This window comes from Chiloscyllium punctatum, chromosome 17, assembly GCF_047496795.1.
Source record: "Chiloscyllium punctatum isolate Juve2018m chromosome 17, sChiPun1.3, whole genome shotgun sequence".
In the NCBI taxonomy this organism is placed as follows: domain Eukaryota; kingdom Metazoa; phylum Chordata; class Chondrichthyes; order Orectolobiformes; family Hemiscylliidae; genus Chiloscyllium; species Chiloscyllium punctatum.
The window spans coordinates 92,643,036-92,668,246 of record NC_092755.1 but is presented as its reverse complement, the minus strand read 5'-3'; the positions used below and the strand labels follow the sequence as shown (position 1 = coordinate 92,668,246).

At 39.5% G+C, this 25,211-nt stretch overlaps 1 protein-coding gene across 5 annotated transcripts in view; it reads right to left on the bottom strand.

Annotated features, from left to right (window-relative positions):
* Positions 1-10,947: 10,947 nt before the first annotated feature.
* LOC140488125 (protein phosphatase Slingshot homolog 1-like) overlaps positions 10,948-25,211 on the bottom strand; it is a 125,304-nt gene continuing 111,040 nt past the window's right edge. For 4 of the 5 annotated variants that reach the window (XM_072587925.1, XM_072587926.1, XM_072587927.1 and 1 more), the window contains 3 exons: positions 21,857-22,057; positions 15,847-16,555; positions 10,948-14,809 (listed from right to left, as the gene is read on the bottom strand). In XM_072587925.1, coding sequence (XP_072444026.1) covers positions 12,986-14,809; positions 15,847-16,555; positions 21,857-22,057 — 2,734 coding nt within the window. In that variant the 3' untranslated portion in view covers positions 10,948-12,985. The remainder of the gene's footprint in view (positions 14,810-15,846; positions 16,556-21,856; positions 22,058-25,211) is intronic. The other variant, XM_072587928.1, reaches the window with a different exon arrangement.

The window sequence follows — 25,211 nt, the reverse complement described above, 5'->3', positions numbered from 1 at the left end:
ATATTAAATGGCAGAGCAAGTTCAAAGAGGTGAATGATCTAATTCTGCACCTATTTAGTCATAGAGATGTACAGCACAAAAACAGACCGTTTGTCCATGCTGACCAGATATCCTAACTAATCTAGTCCCATTTGCTAGCACTTGGCCCATATCCCTCCAAACCCTTTGTATTCAAATACCCATCCAGATGCCTTTTAAAAGTTGTAATTGTACCAGCCTCTGGCAGCTCATTCCATACACGCACCACCTTTTGCGTGAAAAAGTTGCACCTTAGGTCATTTTTATATCTTGCCCTCTCACCCTAAACTTATGCCCTCGCATTCTGGATTCCCCCTCCCCAGGGAAAATACTTACCCTATCCATGCTCCTCATGATTTGATAAACCTCTATAATGTCACCCCACAGCCTCCGACACTCCAGGGAAAACAGCACCAGCGTATTCAGCCTCTCACTTTAGCTCAAACTGTCCAATGCTGGCAACATCCTTCTCAATCTTTTCTTATGCTCTTTTTTCTTTTTAATTCTAATGTTCTTTTTTAGTAATCTTTTTGCTGGTCAGAAACGTTACCTGCCTTTTAAAAAAAAATTGAACCACCATGCTTAGTGTTATCTGTTTTTATTTAAGATGTCCGGCACTTGCAGAGCACTGATATTGGGGAACAGAAGTCTTCCCAATTCCTTGCTCTCTTCATCAAAAAATATCAAGCCATTCCAACAAATTATACATAGCAATGACAGGTAGCTGCAGCTTCTTGTGTTCTATCCTACCAATTGTAATTACTGTCGGCATTGGAAGCGGAGTTTGGAATTGTCTTCCGAGTGAGTAGAGAAGACTGGGTCATTGAATAGGAGTTAAACATATTTTGATTAATGAAGTAATCAATGGTTATGGAGACAGGAAAGGAAATGGAGGTGAAGCTACATCATTCATCAATCTATCAAATGGCAGAGATGATTGAAGTAATCAAATATCTTTGTCTTCCTTCAATTTCTTACATTATGCCCAATCCAACCAGCCACCAGGTCAATTCAAAGAGGTGGTCATAGTAAATCAAATGACAACTCCCTTTCAGTTGTGGTGTATACCTCGTGACAGCGTAGCCTCAGCCCAATCCTTCCCACAAAACTCAAAAAAAATGTTAGTATTTACTTGAAACGACACACTATTAGCATGACATTGCTCAAACAGGGAGGGAGGAAGGAGGAAGGCGGGCATAGCCCAGTTAGCCTAATTTCTGCCAATGGGAAAATGCTGGTGAGCATTATTAAGGAAGAAACAACAGGACATTTAGAATAGCTTAACACAATCAAACAGCTAACATGGTTATGTGAAAGGAAAATTTGAGTTCTTCAGGACATAACAGGTTGATGAAAGGGAAATGGGTAGATGTAATGCATTTAGATTTTCAAAAGGCATTCAACAAAATACCACATAAAAGGACTATTACACAATAATTGCTCACTATTGATAATAATGGATTAACATAGATTGAGAATTAATTAACACAAAGAAGATAGAAAATCAGGAGCAATGGTGTTTTCAAGATGCAATTATGGAGCTGCAATTATTTACTATTTGTATGGATGGATTGGTGGATAGGGACGTGGTCTGGTGTACCTTGTGAAAACTACCCAATTTTCATTGCATTCTTTTACAAAACAGGTTCAAACAGAGGACATAAGTTGAGTACACAGTCTTGTAACATTACAGGTGTTTATATATTATAGTGCCCATAGGGGTACAAATGACAATGTATCAAATTCTATTTGTCACAAAATGTTTATATGAGTCTTTTTTAGAGTCACTTAAAGGCTGAATTGGATGGCTAAGCAAATGAGGAGACCTTTATCTTATATTCTAGCTGATTGCCTATATTATCACATGATGAATAAAGACCAAGAGAAGTATTCACATCAAGAAGCATTAGTGAAGGAAGAGGGGTAAGTGATAAGGAGAGCAATGAATGGAAGTAAAATGTAGTAACTCATTTCTGGTGGTATTCCTGACCAATAAGGAAGACAATAGCCTTATAGGTAAAAAAAAAGTGGAATTAAGGACACAATCAGATCAGTAACAGTTGTATTAAATGGTAAAGCAGGCTTGAGGTGCAAATGATCTACCTCTGCTCCTAATTCATACATTCATCTAAGATGAGTGGGGTAAGGAACAAAACGAAAGTAAGTGGAAGGCAGGGTGGGAAAGAGGAAAGCAAAAAAAAAAATGACAGCACAAGAATTAGGGGAAGGAGCAAGTTAAAGATGGAGAGGCTAAGTGTGAGGAATAGAGGAACAAAAAGAAGGAGGGATTACATTGGAGAAGTAGATAAGGGGAAGATAGTGAAAAGTATGCATGGAGAGAGAAAGGGATGGATGATGGAGGAAAGCATAAGTAGGAATAAGAAAAGGGTTGATAGAAAGAGCGAAATAGAATGAAGGAGAGAACAAAGGCCGAGGAGGTGGCAATTAGGGGAGGTAATGGCTCAGCAATATTATCTATTAATCCAGAAACACAAATAATGTTCTGGGGACCTGGGTTTGAATTTCGTCATGGAAGATGGTTTAATTTAAGTTAAATAAAAATCTGGAAATTTGATGATGGCGTTTGATTATGACCATGAATCCATTGTTGATGGTCAGGAAAAACCCATCCAGACACAGCAACGTGGTTGACTCTCAACAGCCTCTAGGCCATTAGAGATGTGCACTAAACGTTGGCTTAGCCACTGATGCCCTCATCCAGTGAATTAATTTTAAAAAAAGGAAGATATAGAGGAAAGCAGGTAGGAGGGAAGAGAAAGTGAAGAGAAAGATGATGATGGAGAAGACGAGGTGGTTGGAGAGAAGACACTTGGAGAATGGAAGAGTGCAAATGGATCTGTGATCGGGGCAGGGAGAGCAAGACCTAGTAGGTTGCACTGATGATTTGAGCTGGGAGTGGAAAAATAAAGTCAGAGAGTCAGAGTTATACAACATGGAAACAGACCTCTCAGCCTACGCCAACCGGGTTTCCTAAACTGAAGTAGTCCTATTAGCCTGTATTTAGCCCATATCCTCTAAACCTTTCTTATCCATGTACCTGTCTCAATGTCTCTAAATGTTGTAATTGTACTCACCTCTACCACTTCCTCTAGCAGCTCATACCATATACATACCACCCTCTGTGTGAAAAAGTTGCCCCTCAGGTCGCTTTTAATTCTTTCCTCTTTCACCTTAAACCTATGCCCTCTAGTTTTGGACTCCCCTACTCTGGTGATAAAACCTGAACTATCCACCTTATCTCTGCCCCTCATGGTTTTATAAACCTCTACAAAGGTCACCTCTCAGTCTCTGACGTTCCAGGAAGAAAATTGTCCCAGTCTGTAAGAAATTGCCATAGCAGCTATTTGATGATTTACTACCAATGACTTCATGATTCAATAGCCCAATACATATCCTTAGCAGTTATGATGACACGATGTAAGACTGAAAATCACAGTCATGATACCATAAATAAGTGAAATATAGGTAAATGTTGACATAACATTTGCCCAATGGAGACTGAATAACAATGAACAATCCACTTGAAATTAGATCCATTTCTTCAAATAAGACTACTGAATGAGCAAAAAGACTACATTCCAAACTTTTTAAGCATCAATTGAAAATAGAAGAATATTTCTTCACAGATCAACATAGATGCCTATTCAAAAGCAATCAAATACTAATTCTTCAATGAAGCGTGAATGATCAAGTTCTCAGCGTCTTATACAGCCTTATAAAGGAATGATGTGGATGTGCTGATGTTTGACTGGGTTGGACATGTATGCTCAGTCAGGAAATGTGTGAACGCCAGATTAATCAGGCACATGCAAAAGGTACTGCAAAACGCTTGAGCAAAACATAATGCCATCCATGCTCTCAAGAATAATCACAGCATTGTCATCAAATCAGCAGACAAAGGAGAAGCTGTCGTCATGCAGAGTAGTTTGGACAACTGCAAGGAAGTGTACCGACAACTAAACAACCAGGAACACTACAGGCAACTATCCGCCAATCCGACCAAAGAACACATCCGTGAACTCAACAAACTGACCAAGAACTTTTTCCAGTCCTTCAGAGTACCATAGACACTCTCATCCTGTGTACTTCTCACATAGCGGATTTCTACAGCCTTCCAAAAGATACACAAAGTCAACACACCTGGACATTAAATCTTATCAGGCAATGGGACTCTGTGTGAGAATCTCTCTGGCTATGTTGAGAACATCTTGACCCTTTGCACAGGGAACTCACAGCTTCTGTTGGTGACACTACTAATTTCTTAGAGAACCTCAGCACCCACGGACAGTCAAACCGGGAATATTCTTTGCCACAATGGGCATTTCGGCACTCTACACCAGCATCTCCATGACGACTGCATTGCTGCAACAGCCTCAGTACTTAATACCAACAACTGCCAATCTCCAAGCACCACCCTGCAACTCATCCGCCTCATCCTCGACCACAACGTCTTCACCTTTGATAACCAGTTCTTCATCCAGATTCACGGAACAGCCATGCGGACCCAATATGCCAACATTTTCATGTGCAAGTTCAAACAAGACTTCTTTGCTGCACAGTGCACTAGATGCATTGACATTTTCTTCCTTTGGACTCATGGTGAGGAATCACTGAAACAGCTACAGTGATATCAATAAGTTTTATCCCACAAGACTTACCATGGACTATTTGTTGGAATCAGTCTCATTCTTGGACAAACGCAGCTCCAGCAAGGATGGATATCTCACACTTGCACGAACCTACGGATAACTTTACAATGCTGCACTTCTCTAGCTTCCACCCTAAACATATTAAAACAGCCATCACATAGGGACAAACCCCATGTATACACAGGGTCTGTTCAGATGAGGATAAATATCATAGACACCTGAAAGTGCTGAATGCCATCCTCATAAGAATGGGATACAATGCTCAACTCATCAATCACCAGTTTTGATATGCCATAGCGAAAATTCATAAGGACCTCCTCAGAAGACAGTCACGGGACATAACTGATAGGATACCCTTTGTCATCCAGTACTTCCAAGGAGCGTGGAGACTATGCCATGATCTCTGCAACACGTCACCAATGGCAGTAAGCACCTCACCAAGGTCTTTCCTATGCCTCCACTTTCTGCCTTTAAACAACCGCCAAACCTTAAACAGACCATTGTTTGCAGCAAACTACCCAGCCTTCAGGACAACATCAACCTCAACCCTGTCAGGACCGCCTCTGCAAGACATGTCAGAGCATCAACATGGATACTACCATTACATGTGGGGACACCAAACACCACATGCAGGTACTCATGTGACTCGGCTAATGTTGTCTATCTCATATGCTGTAGGCAAGGATGCCCCAAGAAATGGTATATTGGCAAAACCATATAGACACTTCAACAACAGATGAATGGACACTGCACAAAATTGCCAGACAAGAATGTTCACTCCCATTGGGGAACACTTCTGCAGTCAAGGACATTCAACCTTTGATCTTCAGCTAAGTGTTCTCCAATGACGACTTTGGGGTCCACAACAACAAAGTTGCTGAACATAAGCGGATAGCCACATATGGCACCCAAGAAGTCAGCCTGAACTGGGATCTTGGGTTCATGTCGCACTACATGTGACCCCACCACACTGTACGGACACACACACACACACTTTCAAATGCACAGATTTCCTTACACTCGCCCCTCTGCTCTCACACGGACACACGCACGCATGCACTAATATATCTGTGGGGTAAATTGCATTTGCAGATACATTCTATTTTGTTCAAAAAGCACACAATTTGTAGACAGTCAATGTGGCATTTTATAAACTACTTTGGAAATAAAAGAACAGACAGACTCCAAACAAGATCTCTTGCCTAACCTACATTTCCTGACAGATGTCACCTCCTTTACACTGATAACACCTCAAGTTATCTCAGGGTAGTGACTTGAAAGAAATTCTGGGATTTGCATATTAATCAATCAAAACTTGTACCTGATTCAAGATTTAAGAGTTACTTTAGGTGTGTTCACATGAGTGATATGACCCTTTGATCTTTTCCTTATAAATTATGTGTCTAAGGTCGCCCTCTCACATTAACACCTGATGAAGGAGCAATGCTCCAAAAGCCAGTGTTTTCAAATAAACCCGTTGGACTATAATCTGGTGTCATGTGATTTTTGACCTTAAAGGAATGGATATGAAATTCACAGGCCTCTTTACAATCGTGTGGACTGGATCCTTAAGATGTTCTTAAGTGCTCAAGTCCACAGAGAGATTTCACTTAATTTTAATTACTTTTGAAATGTTGTCTTTTCCTTAGGGATGACATTTTGAATCTAGATCAGAGTAAATAACTAAAGCCAGCTTTTCTCATGGGTTATGTCTTGTGAGACTGCAAACTTTGTTAAATCTTTATCTAATAGAAACAATATTAAGTCGTTTTATTATCTAGTTATAATATACCATAAATAGACTATACCCAAAGGAAGTAATTTTTACAGTTCACTGAAGTCATCATAGTCATTATTCAAACATTAAGACCTCTAATACCAGAAAACAAATAGTGCCAGAGATGGAAAAAAAAATGGAAACTCCTTCAAAATCTATTTTACTCAAAACAGTTAGATTAAAACCAATAAATTGTGAATACTGAATAAAACATTGGCAGGGCCAATTAAACAAACAAAATAAACAAGTAGTTGATCCTATGAGACAAGAGTGATGCGCCAGAGCTCTCAGCACTTTTCCAGCTGGTACTGACAGAATTCTGTTTGTAACTTGTGTTGATTTTAAGTGCAATCTCTTTTACATTCCGAGCAGATGTTGTTACAATAGTTTATGGAGAATGCACATCACCTAATATTGTGATTCATTTCTAGAAATTCTGTGTATACCTTTCTGTATCAGAGATTGGACAAAGGGATGCATACATGTGGGGGAGGGGGAAAGAAAGTAGCTGCTATTTAAAACGCAATTCTTTTTCCTCAGTACTCCAGCATCTAAGTTCACTACATTCTATGTGGTGATCCATAATTAGTGCCCCGCTCTTCACTACATCCCAGATTTATCTAGCCAATGAACAGGTGCCACATTCTCAAATCCAGCATTTTATATGAATATGGTATGCCATTATTGTTGATCATCTGAATCGGGTTTTCCAACAGTTTCTTTGTAAAACGTTAGCAGATTTGTTTCTTAATCTCTTTCTTGCATCCACAATCTTCTTATCAGTTGCGCAGAAGTGCAATATTCAAGCACAGTTTTGTTTTTATCAATAATGATAAAATTGTGCTCTGTAGAATAACCTCTTGGTGTTATAAAGGATTTGTACATATGTGGACATCTAAAGCTATTGTACACACATTTCTATAGAATTCATGGTTGTAGGCTTTCGTAGGTAGGAGATAATTTAAAAATATAAATTGCAGGTACCAAAGTATTTAAGTCACCTGAGATGCAACGATCATGAACAAGGGACGTCTGCTATATATATTTCAACTTAAACAGATTTTGATCTTTTGATCAGATTTAGATCTTAAGAATAATGACCTTATGAATAATGTTGTTTCAGTTAAGTATCCTATTCATACTGGTGATAAAATATATGCTATCCTTTCTCCTATCTCCTATGCAATGCTCAATTACCCAGTATTGCAACATTTTACAAGAATAGTTCTGTCTTGCAGCAATGAACAATAAGTTCTGCTGGTAGGAATTGTAGAGATTGACAAACACCCCAACCGCACCTTCCCTACTGAATTCAGGGAGAAAAACTGAACTCTAATTCATATCAGTCTTTATTGTGATGTTATATGTGCCCATCAATGCTAAAGATTGCTGCACCTCATTATAGATTGACAAAGACAATAGTGGAAATGATATTCCTGCATCTGCAAGAAGTTCTTCCTCACTTTGGTCAGCTGATCTCTATACAAATCCTAGGAGCAACCAGCTGTCAATGTCTTCAACACCTTCTCCCCCCAGTAAACTTTCCAATTGTCAGCAGCTTCTGAATTGAAAATCACAGAGATTTCAAGGACATACTTACAATAGGTTATACTCGTCCACCATGGCATCAAAAGATAACCTTGGTCCACATGTTCAAGTCAATTGTGCCATGATATCATTTTAATTCTTAAAGAAAGGACCTGAAGTGATGTAACCACACATGGTGCAGTAAGCTGATCCAGAAGTTCTGGCTCAAGTCTAAAATTTTTATGGCAAAGTTGCAACAGCAAATATAACCTTTAGAAAAAAAGACCTTTAACACACAGAATAATGGGGCTGTTCTTTAAAACCAATGATTTTATTTTTGAATATTTCCTTTCCTGACCTACAGTGTGGAGAATGCTCAGAAATGATCTGCTACAGAGAGCCCAACACCTACTGCCAAAAAACATTGTCAGGTTTGCAGTCTTTATCTCTTACTATCCTGTTAGAACTTCTGAAGGTCCAGTCAGAGACTTCTTTGGATGCATCCAAACTGAACAAAATTGTTTGAAGATCATTAGACGGTTGCCATCTTTGTCAAATATTTGAGATGGAAAAACCCAGATAGTAAAATATGACTATGAATTTACCTTACCAAAGACCGAAGTGTAGATTTAAGGTAGACTTTCCATAAATGTGTGAATCTGGTCATCACTGATGCCAACTTGACTCAGTTGTGAAAACAATGGATACTTGACTTCAGCATAATGCTGACACACCTGTACAATTATAAGGGAGTGTTGCATTGTTGATGTGCTGTTCTTCACTGTCGTGCTAATACTGAGGAGCAAGAGGTCTTTGAAAATGTTAAGATTTTTTCGTCCAACTCAACAAGCAGTGAAGTCCCCTTATATCCTAATCAATGCTTAAATCGCTAATTGAAACAAATTAACTGGGTAGTCATCTGGCTGCTGCTATAAAGGCAGTAGGAGTATACTTAAGAGGGAAATCAGGAGGCAAAAAGAGGACATCAGATAGCTTTGGCAAATAGAATTAAGGAGAATCCAAAATACATTAAGGACAAAAAAGTAACTAGGGAGAGAATAGTGCCCCTCAAAGGTCAACAAGGCGGCCTTTGTGTGGAGCCACAGAAAATGGGGGAGATACTAAACGAGTATTTTGCATCAGTATTTACTGTGGAAAGGATATGGAAGATATAGAATGTAGGGAAATAGATGGTGACATCTTGAAAAATGTCCAGATTACAGAGGAGGAAGTGCTGGATGCCTTGAAACGCATAAAGGTGGATATATCCACAGGACCTGATCAGATGTACCCGAGAACTCTGTGGGAAGCTAGAGAACTGATTGCTGGGCCTCTTGCTGAGATATTTGTATCATCGATAGTCACAGGTGAGGTGCCAGAAGACTGGAGGTTGGCTAATGTGATGCCGCTGATTAAGAAGGGTGGTAAGGACAAGCCAGGGAGCTATAGACTGGTGAGCCTGACCTCTGTGGTGGGCAAGTTGTTGGAGGGAATCCTGAGGGACCGGATGTACATGTATTTGGAAAGGCAAGGACTGATTAGGGATAGTCAACATGGCTTTGTGCATGGGATATCATGTCTCACAAACTTTTTTGAGTTTTTTAAAGAAGTAACAAAGAGGATTGATGAGGGCAAAGCAGTAGATGTGATCTATATGGACTTCAGTAAGGCGTTCGACAAGGTTCCCCATGGGAGACTGATTAGCAAAGTTAGATCTCATGGAATACAGGGAGAACTAGCCATTTGGATACAGAATTGGCTCAAAAGGTAGAAGATAGAGGGTGGTGGTGGAGGGTTGTTTTTCAGACTGGAGGCCCGTGACCAGTGGAGTGCCACAAGGATCGGTGCTGGGTCCTCTACTTTTTGTCATTTCCATAAATGATTTGGATGCAAGCATAAGAGGTACAGTTAGTAAGTTTCAAGATGACACCAAAATTGGAGGTGTAGTGGACAGCTAAGAGTGTTACCTCAGATTACAATAGGATGTTGACCAGATGGGCCAATGGGCTGAGAAGTGGCAGATGGAGTTTAATTCAGATAAATGCGAGGTGCTGCATTTTGGGAAAGCAAATCTTAGCAGGACTTATACACTTAATGGTAAGGTCCTAAGAGGTGTTGCTGAACAAAGAGATCTTGGCGTGCAGGTTCATAGCTCCTTGAAAGTGTAGTCGCAGGTAGATAGATGATGTTTGGTATGCTTTTTTTATTGGTCAGAGTATTGAGTATAGGAGTTGGGAGGTCATGTTGTGGCTGTACAGGACATTGGTTAGGCCACTGTTGGAATATTGTGTGCAATTTTGGTCTCCTTCCTATCGCAAAGATGTTGTGAAACTTGAAAGGGTTCAGAAAAGATTTACAAGGATTTTGCCAGGGTTGGAGGATTTGAGCTATAAGGAGAGTCTGAACAGGCTGGGGCTGTTTTCCCTGGAGTATCGGAGGCTGAGGGGTTACCTTATAGAGGTTTACAAAAATTATGAGGGGCATGGGATAGGATAAATAGACAAAGTCTTTTCCCTGGAGTCAGGGAGTCCAAAACTAGAGGGCATAGGTTTAGGGTGAGAGGGGAAAGATATAAAAGAGACCTAAGGGGCAACATTTTCACTCAGAGGGTGGTACGTGTATGAAATGAGCTGCCAGAGGAAGTGGTGGAGGCTGGTACAATTGCAACATTTAAAAGGCATTTGGATGGGGATATGAATAGGAGGGTTTGAAGGGATATGATTGGGACTAGATTGGGTTGGGATATCTGGTTGGCATAGACAGGTTGGACCGAAAGGTCTGTTTCCATGTTGTAAATCTCTTAGACTCTATGATCACTACAGTTCAAAATAATTATTGTGGTGAGCTCTTGAGATGTTTGAGGGACTTGATTATTTTCTTTCACTAGGAACCTGCAATAAATGAAAAGGTTAGCATTTAATTAACCTGCAGGAAATCTAGTCCAGATATAGGGCATAATGAGAAAAAGTCCATTTATTTTCAACATACACTTGCACAGTTCATGTTAACAAATGTAAAAAAGTGCAATATGCATACAACTAACATGCAGGGCTAACAGTAAAATGTTTTAAATCACAAAATCGGACCTCCCTTGAAAAGAAAACTATAATATAAAGCGAATACTTTTGTATGTGAATTTTGAACAGTTTGTTGGAGACATTATTCAACAATATTCCACATTTGTCTCTAGACACATCTGTAATATCATGCTCTCTCTTCTCTCAATAAGCATTGCACATACAGTATTCACAATATGAAAGGCACTGAAGTACATCTTTACAAATGAAATACAAATATTTTTAAGTATGGTTTTCATTAAAAATAAATTATAGCATAGCTTCTAATGAAGAACTTAAAACATTCCTCACAATAACCTGTCCATGATAACTTAGTACATATATGAACTTATAAGGAAACAGTCAAGTTTCGCAGTGCAAGACAGTTAACTATTATATGCGTGGACTAGAATGCCAATTTATGTCATCACATGACAATGAAAATTATGACTGAAAGTTAGAATCACATTCAAAGAGTTTCACATATTCTAAATGTCTCACTTTTAACCAGAAATGTGAATTGGTAGTACTTTCATCTTTTTAATTCCCCAAATTGTTTTCCTTAGATGGGAATAGTTCTAGAAAGAAAGGAATTAAAAGAAAACAGGAATTCAAGTCACAGAAAAAAAAAATTGGACAGAACATGTACTTAAGAGTAGGAGGGCATTGGATATTTCCATTGTTTTGGTGAGATTAATGGACAAATCAACTCTACAAAGGCAAAATTAAAACATTCTAAGGTTGAATACATAAGATTTACAATGGAAGCTCTAACTGGAAATATTTAACAATTATATTTTTATTATCGCTACTGAATTGATTAAAAATCATGCTAATAGCCCTCCTTTTAATGGAAAAGTTGCTTGAATGCTATATTATCTAAAGTACTTGTCACAGATTCTGGTCTTAAAGTAAGAAAGAAAAAAATTCAAATGCCTCCTTGAATTGAATAGCTTAGGGATTGGCTTGCAAACAATAACAGCATTGCCCATACAAGTACTGCAGTCATACACTGATAGTTTTTATATATAGGTTGGATTAATGTAGCTTAATTTCTTAGACCAAGGTCAGTAAACATGAATAGATCTGAAAAATAGATCTCTCTTAACTGTTTTTACATAAAAAGAGCTAGTCACAAATTGCACAACTGTCACGATTTGAAGTGTGTATTTGAAAGTATACTGTCTTCATTACTTTAGCTTAAGGCAAGTATGGAAGAAAATATTTAGAGTAGGTCCAAAAAAAGAAGCATATCTCAATTTGTCATTGTTTGGACAGAAGGAATCATTGCCAAGCTTATAGCATGAGTTCCATTTTGACCTCTACATCAATGGAACTTGCAAGTAACAGCACAATGATGATTTATTGTCCCCCCAAGGATAAAGAACATTTATTTTAAAAAAAGGTGCAAATCATGTAAGATTTGGAGACAAGACACTGCAGCTATGAAACTGCTTCTTAATACATGTGATTTTCTAGTTCAGATTTCTATTGGTTTGTAGAATGTAACAAATCATAGATTTTTGGGGCCTAGGCGTCAAGTAACATTCTAATTTCATGACCATCTTCCAAAATTCAATAGGTCTAACTGAACTTGTACTTTGAATTGACTTTTTTAAAAACATCTTGGTTTGTTCAATGTTACAAAGTGTGAAATTTAATTTCAAAAGTGAAAATACAATTTCAAAAATTCTAGATTCAATCTAAAAAGAACAAAATATTCAGCCTATTACTGTACTTTCCAAAGTGGTTGTTTTTGAATAATTTGCTGAGCTGTTAGAGATAAGATAATAGATGAGAATTTTTGGTTTAAAGTTCTTGTGTTTAAAAGGAAGATTGGAATGTATTCTTTTTGCCAAGTCATCACATGTGTTATAGAGTAAGTTGTTAGTTCTCTTTCTCTCACATGCCTTTCCGGGCTTCCAGATAGGATGAATTCATACATTCTGTTCCTTAGAAGCCAAAGGACAAAGTTCATTGGCACTCTGAATATGGAATTGGCTTAGTCCAGATGAAGGAACAGAAGTAAAGTCTTCAAATTGCTGTGTAACCTCTAGATCGCTAATACTGTATTTTGGAGGAGAAAACATCTGGCAAGAGTGTTCAGCTTGATCAGTGCGCTGAATATAAGGCAGAGTTTTATGTTCCAATATAGAACTGGAAGTCTCAATTGATTTTAGTGGCTCCATGATTGAAGTTTGTTCTGGTTGCGTACCTATTTCCTCACAACGACTGCTTTTCCACTTCATTTTTTCAACAATATTAGGCAACAATAAACTCTCGTCCAATTTAATGTTACTTGAACCTATAAAAGTTTCAGCTTCTTTCTCCTTGGATGACAGATCCTCATTAGGCATGGTCAGGCTTCCAAGTTTGGCAATAGAATGAGATCGCTTCATTTCTGAACAGATGGTCAGTCCTGCCTGACGCATCCTGGCTTCAATTTCCTGTCTCCGTAGTTCAACCAAACCAGGTTGTCCTTGAATGCTGTGAAGGCTATCACTGCTGGAGCTACGAGTCAAGCTTGAAGTTAAAGGAGATGGTATCAGTGTTGCACAGATTTGCTGCAAGCGATCCTTAGTGAGATATCCTGATCCATTTCTATTATTTATATAAGGTGTGGATGTTTTCTGGCATAAGCCATTCATAAAATTAAACTCATAATAGCTCGGCTCAGACAACACACTGTTCTCCATATCTTCGTAAGACTGTGTAAGATCCTGAATGTCTACCGTGGGCTCATGCACAGTCAAATCCAAGGAATCTCTGTCTGCAAATATGTTTTTCCTTTTTTCAAAGTTTTGGCTCTCAATTTGGCTATTTGGAGATGTTAAAAACATTAGCCTTTCCAATTCTTTGGTGTGTTTTCTAACCAAGCCAGCCTTCTGTAGCTGAAGGATAGATTCTTGATGCTGCATCAAGTAACTTTGGATTTTTGATTTTTCCATCTCTTTCTTTGGCTTAGCACTCAATTTTTCAGTACTGCTGCTAGGAAAAACTACTAACTTATCTTTAATTGGCTGCCTACTAGATGGCAGAGAATGCGTACCATGAGACTGTTCCATAATTTCTGCCATATTATCCCATTCATTTCCTAAAGTTGCAGCATGACGTGTTAACTGACTTAATTTCTCTTCTGACTGATGCACTTTGAATTCTGGAAGCTGCAGCACCTGTTCATCGGCTTTAGAACCTGAAGGGACAAACCTAGTATTTGAATTGATTAAAGTTTTTTGATATTCATGGCTGCCCATACATGGGCTTACTACTGGCAATTGTTTCAAGTCTTGGCGTCTATCAGACAATGAAGTCACTGCATCAAGAACCAATACTTCAGTATGGAAATTACTGGTCACATTTTTGCAATTGTGATAAGCCACCATGGTTTTTCGATGCTGTTCTTCACAGTTTGTTCTTAAACCTACACCTGTTTCTGTAGTTTCATGCAAAAGTATTGTATCAGTTGTGTAAATGGCATCAATTTTATTAACAGGCTTTTCTGTCATTTCTGTTTTATTGGGAACCGAATAGAAAGCTTCAGTCATTTGTACATCTGAAGCTCCACTCGATAAATATCCCAAATCACTAGACTTAGTTGCTTGGCTTTCTTTACTGCAGGTACTACATATCTGTACCTGATGCAAGTTTTTAGAACGATCCATAAATCGCTCACACATAAGATTACTTACTGAGTCTGAGCAGTCCAAAGCAAATTTATTAATAGGTTTGATACTGTTGGAGGTTTCAGTCGTAGTTAGATCCTGGAATAAATGTGAAACATTGAATAGTTTAAAATGAAAATCACAGGTGAAAGGCAGCATGTTTAACAAAATTCAGGTTACATGAACACATTTAAAACAGCAGGTACAAAAATAATAGTGAAGTAGGTTCAATCCAATATAAGTTTTTTTTTGTTTAAAAAAGCAGCCTGCTGAAGACACGAGGCTGAATTTTCCCACTTTCTGTTAAAATATTCTGCCAAGTAAGATTCATAGAGCCTGGACTTTTATGGCTTGCAGCAATTTTTCTCAACACAATGTTTCACTCTTCACCTCATTAATTATATAACTTGGCTTAATGGCTACATTCTCAATGAATCACAAGGCAGGAGAGGTGGAAGCGTTCACCACTGCCAGGACCTTTTTGCACTCATCCTTTGATGTCATATTTAAAGGCCAGCTGTACTCCACTACAGGAACTGCCTGTCCATTATCTTGAACACATGGCTCAGATAGTGCCTGCTCTGTTTGAGAGACAGGCACCTGGAGGTGCTGGTGGATGGGGTGGAGAGGAGGACTGTCCATTTTTCTGCCACCTTACCCAGTTAGCCTGTTTTAAGATAGTGGTCTCAGGAACAGCCAGCAGGGCAGAAAGATATTAATGAACTTCTCCACTCTGTAGCGGTAAGTGCAACCATTTACTTGAACACTGCTAACTCACATTCACAGGGCTACCATTTACTTTAACTTTGCCACTGCATTCACAACCTGAAAACACCCGTGAAACCCTGACAACATCCTGACTTGGAACTACATCGAGTGACTGAAAGAAGACAGTCAAAATCCTAGAATTCCTTTCCTAGCAGCATAATGGTGACTCTACACCACATGGACTGCAGCAGTTCAAGAAGGTAACTCACCAACACCTTCTCAAGAACAATTAGGGTTGAGCAATAAATGTTGGCCTAGCAAGCAATCCTGTGAATAAACAAATAAAACACCAAACGGAAAGATTGCATTGAGGAAATGAGAGGTTGGAGTGTACTAACATTGTCATTTTGTTTTATTTTTATACTTACTTCATCCTCTTTCAAATAATTTCTTGTGGTGTTGTTGTTATTATTCACATTGTCTTTACTGAGTTGACTTTCAACACTTGATGTTGAATCTGGCTCTAGCATACCCTTTAGATTTGCAATGGCCTCTGCATTATTTTCTGTATTAGGTCCATTTACCATGAAGTGGTCACCTTGATCATGCATATCCAAATTCATTGTGTTTTCATTTTCCTCTTCTAGCTCCTCCACTGCTGTTGACATTTTGAGCGTATTTCCTTGCTGGCCGAGCAGTCTGCTTTTATTGTCATAACTATCCTGAAGCTGAGATGATGCAAGCATCCTAGTATCATGGGCACTATCTTCCGTGCACCTGAAATCTTCATTATCAATCTGAATTTCATTCTTTTCTACATTGTCAACTTGAACTGACAATTGTTCTAGTTCTTTCTGCTGCCGGTTGTAGACGCTGTCTGTAACGGGTTCTGACAAACACCTGAAGTAGTAATTGAAATTAACTGGCTCAATTTCATCCTTATTGGTCACTGCTACATTCAGAGATGTTTCAGCATCATTATATTTCTGTTCCTCACATGTATGCTGAATTACTGCTTTACATCTGTTCAAGTCGTGTGGAGTAGATGCTTTACTGCTCTGCAACATTGGATCCCTCACAGTCTCTTGTAAGCCACTCTCAGAGTTGCGCCTCCACAAGATATTATGTCGGTGTTTACTGTTTTAAAAACAAAGAGAGAAGGTTTTACCCACAGGATCAAGAATAGTAAAATATTGCTAAGTGATCTAATGAAAGCAAAAGAAAGATCTTGCATTTCTGCAGTACCTTTCATAACTCAAGTTGTTCCAAAGAACTTTTGTAATGTAGGAAACACAGTAGCCACTTCACATGCAACAAAGTTTCACATACGTCATTGAGATAATGATCAGATAATAAGTATTAGTGATGTAGGTTAAGAGATAAATAATGGCTCCAAAACTGATCTTGTTCTTCTTTAAAGTGCTATTGGATCTTTTACATTCAACTCATCCAAAAAGGTAGAAACTCCAACAATGCAACACTCCCTCAATGTCATAACCTGGACAACTTGTTCAAATGGTTGAGCTAAGACTTGAACCCACAAACCTCCACCTCAGAAGCAAGAGTCTGTCACAAAGAAAAAAATGTGGAAGATCATTGCCACACAGGCTTCATGTTGCCAGGATAGGAGAAAATCTTGTATATTCTAAATAGCACTGACTCACATGCTGGAGAGACCCAAAAATTTAAAAATAAGGCCAACGCACAAAATATAAAAGCAAAATACACCAGATGCTTGAAAGCGGAAATAAAAATGAAAAATACCAAACAAACACAGGTAGCCTGAGAGCATCTATAGAGAAAAAGAGTTAATGTTTGGAGTCCAGTATGACTAAAGAAAATGTCCAGTACTTCCTGTTTTTAATTCTAAACCCCTTGTGTTACACTGCAAGGTTCTCAATGTTTTAAAAATTAACTAATGGAAAAGTTCTAAAAACAATAAATGGTATTTTGATAAGGAGAAAGATTTAATGATAACTGTTCTTTTATTACTGAGCTCTGTATTCAAATTCAGCCCACACTGACGGGATGAAAGAATTTGCGTAAGTTCAGTTTGGTCAGTTCCATCATAATTCCTAGTGAGCATGAGTTTATAGCATAGGTTTTCATGACATGGCAATACTTAATGTTTGTTACTTGTGGGATGATGTGGTTATGCAAATACTGGACCCATGGAATAAGAGGGGCTCTTCTAAATTTGGGGCTGAGGCAGAATGTTGGAGCAAAGTAGAAGTAGCTTTGATCTGCATCATAAATCTGATGCCCAAAATAACAATGGCATGGAATATCAAGGAAAGATGGCTGAATTCTCTTTGCTGAAAATGATCATTGCTTGTTACACATGCAAAAAAAAGTGTCCGATGTTGACCAAGACAGAAAATGTTCCAATCCCCAGCAATAACATGGGGTGGAATTGTTCTGTCCATTTTAAAAATGGAATCCAGATGCACTGACAATTAAGTACAAATATTAAAACAAAATCATGTAAAGTTCTTTTTAAGAATCATAGGTATCCAGAAAGCCTCCTTCCATTATTTTCTCAAATAACAAGCTTTTATTATTCACTTACTCGTGGCTAACAAGATAGTAGATTGGTAACTAAACTGGACCTTGGTCTTTTATTCTTCTTGGTCTTTTATTCTTCAGCAATTTTTTTTGTTTGTATGCACTGTACAGAAATACAATGCATTTTTGCAACTTTATAACTGAACTCTAGACTGTAGCTGCAACTACTTAGACATCACCACAATTATCCAGATGTTAGTCTTCAAAACTAACCCATGCTAATTCAACATTTCTGTCAAGGAAGGAAATAAAACAAAAATCTATTAACAGTCCACCCTACATTAGCAGTTTTTTGCAGATAGTTATTGACTGAACGGTCTTTGCTTAATCCTGTTATGGACCAGGCCAGGTCCCCTCAAAACATTTCAAGAAAGTAGCCCAGACCTTAACTTTGCTAGTTGTTTTAAGCAGGTGCAATGCAGATATTCCAGGAGGGATAATGTTGGTCAAATCACCTGGTTTTAAACAACAGAATTTATTTACAAGATTACTGAATGAAACACAAACAAAAGAGAACAGAATACACAACGATCCGAAAAACAAACAGCTCATACCAACTTAATGTTGCTGTTCCAAATACTTGCAACAATTCCCCCTAAACACCCCTGGGCACAAACTGTAAGATCAAACAGTCTTACAGGAGAGATGTCAGAGACAGAGAGAGAGAGAGAGAGAGAGGGAGAGAGGGGGGGGGGGGGGGAAGAGAGAGATTAAAGCCTTTTTCCTCAGGCAGTATCTGTTAGCTAGAATCAAACTGGCCCTAAAGCCCTTCAAACTTTGACTTTTCAGAGTCAGTGTCTTCGAAGAGCTCTCTGAAAAAAAGCCAAGGACAATATAACCTTGTTAAAGGAACAGCATTGTCACAACTCATTCAAAAATCTTTAGGCTGAGTATCATCAACTTCATGTAACCTACTATTTCATTTCCAAAGAATTGCAAGTCTAGTTTAATTTAATAATACTGTGGATTGTGGAAATCTGTAATTGAAAAAAATGCTGGCTACATCTATGGAGAGAGAAACACAAATATTCCTTCAGAACCATCTGCCAGACCTACTGGGATTTCCAATGTTTTCTGTTTTATTTAGATTAAGTAGAATAGATTTTTTGATGTTGACAGTTTGAATCCACTGAGGAACAAATGCAGTAAGATCACTGCGATGAAGGTGCAATTTTATTAAAATCTACTGATGGTTTATAGATATTGCTAGCTAGGCCAGCATTCTTGTCTAATTTTAATTGCCCTGGAGAAGACGGTGGTGGGTTGCTGTCATGAGCAACTACAGTCTTGGTGCTGTTAGGAAATTCACAAGGCTGTTAAGAAGGGACTTCCAGATTTGTGACCTACTGACAATTAAGGAACTGCAATATTATTCCAAGTGAAGATGGCATGGGACTTGGAAGGGTACGCGGAGTTGGTGGAAATCCTATTTATCTGCCTCCCTTGCCCTTCTGGGTGGTACAGATCATAGGTTTGGAAACTGCTGTTGGATGAGGCTAAGTTAATTGCTGCAATGCATTTTAGAGATAGCACATTGCTGCATCGGTGATGAAGGGGAGTAATGCTGAAGATAGTGCGCCAAGTAGACTGATTTGTCTTAGATGGTGTTAAGCTTCTCAAGTCTGTTGGAGCTGCATCCCTCCACGCAAGTGGAGATTATTCCATTACACTCCTGGCTTGCGCCTTGTCAGTAGTCAAGTAGCAACGGGGACAAAGGAGGTAAGCTACTTACCGTAGAATTCTTAGCCTTTGACCTGCTCTTGTAGCCATTTATATGGCTGGTCCAGTTTAGTTCCTGGTCAAGTGCAACTACCAGAATTTTGATGACAGGGATTCAGCAACAGCAATGCTATTGAACATCAAGATGATGTTTAGATTCTCTGGCACTTTTGTGGTGCAAATATTATTTTGCTTCTTATCAGCACAAACATGGATGATGCCCAGGTCTTGCTGAGGAGTCACAAATGGTGCTGAACATTGTGCAATTATCAGCAAACATCCCCATTTCTGATCTTCTTATGGAAGACAATCAAGGACAATCACTCTTGGTTCACTTCTGGAATTCAGCTTTCACTTGGACCATGGCTGTAATGAAATCAGGAGATGAGAAGTCTTGATGGAAGCAAAATTGTGTGCCAGTGAACAAGCCATTCCTTTGCAAGTACCACTTGACAGTCCTGCCAAAGGCACTTACCATTACTTTGCTGATGATCAAGAGCAGACTAATACATCAGCAATTGGCTGTGTTGGATTTGTGCTGCTTTATGTGGTCAGAGTAAAACTGGGCAATTTTTCAAGTTGTCAAGTAGATGCCAATGTTGCAGCTGCAGTGCAACAGTTTAGCTGGGAATTGATTGGCTTGGAGCACATCTTTTGTAATAGTTAGGGCTCACAGCAGTGTCTTTAGCCATTTCTTAATATTATGCAGAGTGAAACAAATTGGCTGAAGATTGGGATCTGTTATTTTGCTGATCTTAGGATATGGCTCAGCCACTTTTCATTTCTATTTGAATACAGAAACAAACACTTGAGCATTGTCTTTTGCACTGGTATGCTGGATTATTCCATTGTTGAGGAAGGGGATATTTATGGAGTCTCCACCTCCTGTTGTTTGGTTAGTTATCCACTTTCATTCAAACTGGCAGGATAGCAAACCTCAGATCTGTCTCTCCATATGCAACATCACAGGAGATCCATCAGCATTGACTTGGTGGGTGTACCTAAACAAAATAGTCTACAGCAGTTCAAGAAGGCATTCACTGCATTCTCAAGGACATCTAGGGATGGGCAATACATGCAGGCCCAGCCAGCTTTATACCACGTTCCATGAATGAATAAAGTATAGCTTTGATTTTATTGACGAAGATAATTTTTTTCTAACTAACAAGTTGGTTTCGTCTTTTTTGATGTGAACATATTTGAACAATGGATGCTGATAAATGCAAGGAAACCAGTTAGAAGTTACTAAACCCACAAGGGATTTGCATGCAAAGTTGAAATTATGTCACTGTTGGATAAATAGGAGTTGACTGAATATTCTTTGGTAAGGCTTAAAAATGGCCCAGTCTTCAGAATATTAGTGTAGACACTGTCTCTCAACTATTAACTAGTCAAAAATTGTTGATGGGAATCCAGGGTTGCTCCCTTTTATCACATTTCAAAGGCTACAGGCAACATAACAATGAGGATTAGGCAAAATAAAGCTTAACAAAACTGAGACGGGAAAATGCAGTGGATCAAAATACAATGAACAATGTGTTGGGACTTCTATCAAAATTGGGCCATCATGGGATTCCTGCAAGAAATAAATCTCATTTGATGAATTCCAGCAGCTAATTTAAGATTATTACTGTAAACGCTTACTAACAATACATATGCATCCAGCATTATTATATTTCAATAAATACAATTATACCATTTACAACTATAAGTGGTCAAATATCATTGTTAACAAAAAAACTACTTCAGATGCTACATGGGTACCTGAGCAAATATTTAAATTTTAAGACTTAGCAATGAAGATAAAAAACAAAGATTGAGACAAGTTAACCTAAATTCCATAACCTTTTATCAGGCTTCTGATCTTCTGAATATTCCTGGGTTTACTGCAGGAACATAAAGCTCTGCTCAGTTAAAAGTCATTGAACATTGCATAAATTAACCAGCCCTCCAAGTACTCTAAATAAAGCAGTGACCTTTGATACCTGGAATTCAGATATGCTAAGATTATTCCTGCAATCATAATGTACCTCCACACTGATAATAAATTATTTTGGATTTATTTGCCTTTCATCTCAATCTTTGTGTAGGGCAACAGGGCAGTTCAGAATTCACTTCTGACTGTGGTGAAACACCTTAAGACTTAATATTTACCTAGCATCTAATATGCCTTCATATTCTGCCAACTGCCTCATGAACCCTGCATTTGGTTGTGCAACACTCCGTTTTTCCTTCACATATTTGTAGGCTTCCTCGAGTGACCATCTATATTCTTTCATTGCATATGCGATGACTGTTGATGCAGACCGGCTAATGCCCATTTTGCAATGTACCAGACACTTGGAATGATCTTTCCTGTTTGTGGAGAAAGATTAGAAAGCTAAAACAGTCATACAATTGCTATTTCTGAAAAGCTACAGAAATCTTAAAATGGAAGTCACTGTACAGAAACTGTCAAATAGAAAAATACCAAATGAAGCATTAAATGATCACTAATTTATTCTGAAGGCTGGTTCCAATAAGAATTCAATTCATGATTATCTTGCTTAAATCTTTAAGCTATTACTCCACATTCAAAGAGAAAAATTAACATTAGAATATAAAGATATCCAAAACTAGAAAATTCCACTCAAAGACCACTTTAGATGTGCTTCTGAAGTTTTCCAATTTACTCAGGTGGCACAAATCCAGAGTTAAAACCTCCTAAATGAGGAGCCAAGGAAATTTGTTCCTGACTTTAAAGGCAAGTACAAACTGGATATTTGCATTCAGTCCTTAATGGCTGCATTTCACAAAATGTCAAGTAAACTGAGCCACAGTATTCTCTAAACAAAAATAAAAACCAAAGAACTGAGGATGCTGGAAATCAGAAACAAAAATAGAAATTGCTGGAAAAACACATCAGGTCTGGCAGCATCTGTGGAGAGAAAGCAGAGTTAAAATCTCAGGTCCAGTGACCCTTCTTCAGAACATGTTTTTTTCTAGCAATTTCTGTTTTGTCACAGTCTTATCTCTTAGGTAGGCTGTATCTATATGACTGTATTAGACTCAGAGTGGTACAGCATGGAAACAGACCCTTCAGCCCAACTCGATGTCGACCAGATATCCTAAATGAATCTAATCCCATTTGCCAGCATTTAACCCATATCCTTCTAAACCCTTCCTGTTCATGTATCCATCCAGATGCCTTTTCAATGTTGTAATTGTACCAATACCTCTAGCAACTCATTCCAAACATGCACCACTGTCTGCCTGAAAAAGTTGCCTTCAGGTGCCTTTTAAATTTTTCCCCTCTCACCTTAAACAGACTGCCTGTAAAATAGCTCTCTTATAAAAGGCACCTTTTCGATCAATAACCTGTAAAGCAGAAACTCCTAACCCGAAAAAAAGACACAGGAAGATCTGAAGACAAGAACCGAAGCTGTCTGGTTTTGAGATAAGAAGTGTTGTTTTATAAATCTTAATTGGGTGCTTTATCAGACTAGTATTATAAAAGGGAAGGTAAAATTATAAATAGTGGTTTGTTAATTATTCTCTGTTATACTTTAAGAAATAAAGTTGTTAATTTTTACTTTAAATACTTCTTGGCCACTCGATTTTTACAGATTACTGCACGGGATAAATCTTTTCTGTGTTGCTGGTTTTAAATTTAGCAGGAGAGTTTACCCAGTGTTGGAACACCATTCACCATATTCATGCCCTTCACAATTTTATAAGCTTTTATATGGTCATCCCTCAGCCTCTGACGCTCCAAGAAAAAATAAGCCCAGCCTATTCGGCCTCTCCCTGTAGCTCAAACACTCTAAAACTGGCAACATTCCTATGAATCTTTTTTGAATTTTTTCAAGTTTAATAACATTTTCAAATAGCAGAGAGTCAAGAATTGAATGTAGTATGCCAAAAGTGGCCTAACAAATGTCCTATACAACCGCAACATGACAACCCAACTCCGATACTCAATGCGTTGACCAATAAAGGCAAAGGTATCAAATGCGTCTTCACCATCCTGTCTACCTGTGACTCGACTTTCAAAGAACTATGAACCTGTACCGCAAGGTCTCTTTGTTCACCGGCATTCACCAGGGCTCACTTCGACCCCTCAAAATTCCTCATGCATCACACATGACATCACTTCCGCCCTTCACATCATCACTGATGCCACATGCTCAGTGACTTCCGCCACCCCTACTGCTGTGGTCACCACCACTTCCGCCCCCACCAGCGCCACTCACCCGCATTCTGCTGACATACCCCCCACTGTCACTATCCCCACCCCCCCCCAGAACCCAGAGGGGAACACGACCCCTGCTCATGACTCCACCCCCATTCCCCCCACCATCACACCCACTCCAGTTACAGGTTCCGACCCCACTCCCAGTTCTACACCCACACCAAATCCCAGCTCCCAGCCCTGCTGAGTTTTCACCATCCCTCCAGAACCCCCCCCCCCCCTCACTGAGGACGAACGATCAGTGCGCAGCAAAGGACTCGCTTTCATCCTCCTCCATCCATGCATCAATGAATTTAAAACACGCCGTGACGTCGAACAATTCTTCCGTTGCCTCTGCCTCCGAGCTTACTTTCACAATCAGGACTCCCGCCCACCTTCCGAGGACCCCTTCGCCCACCTCCAACACACTGCATCCACCTGGACACCCCGCGCTGGCCTATTATCTGCCCTCGACCTCTTCATTTCCAACTGCCGCTGGGACATTAACTGCCTCAACCTGTCGTCCCCCCTCCCCCACTCCAACCTCTCACCCTCACAACGCGCAGCCCTCCAATCCCAACCTCACCATCAAGCCAGTGGATAAAGGGGGCGCAGTGGTAGTCTGGCGCACTGACCTCTACACCGCTGAAGCCAAACGTCAACTCGAGGACACCTCTTCCTACTGCCCCCTCGACCATGACCCCACCCCCCATCACCAAACCATCATTTCCCAGACCATACAGAACCTCATCACCTCAGGAGATCTCCCACCCACAGCTTCCAACCTCATAGTCCGGGAACCCCGCACTGCCCGGTTCTACCTCCTTCTCAAGATCCACAAGCCTGACCACCCTGGCTGACCCATTGTCTCAGCATGCTCCTGCCCCACTGAACTCATCTCTACCTACCTCGACACTGTCCTATCCCCCTCCCCAGTCCAGGAACTCCCCACATACGTTCAAGACACCACCCACGCCCTCCACCTCCTCCAAGACTTCCGTTTCCCTGGCCCCCAACACCTCATCTTCACCATGGATATCCAATCCCTCTACACCTCCATCCGCCATGACCAGGGCCGCCAAGCCCTCCATTTTCTCCTCTCCAGATGTCACCAACAGTACCCTTCCACCGACACTCTCATTCGTTTGGCCGAACTGGTCCTCACCCTTAACAATTTCTCCTTTGAATCCTCCCACTTCCTCCAGACCAAAGGCGTAGCCATGGGCACACGTATGGGCCCCAGCTATGCCTGTCTCTTTGTTGGCTATGTAGAACAGTTGGTCTTCCGTAATTACACCG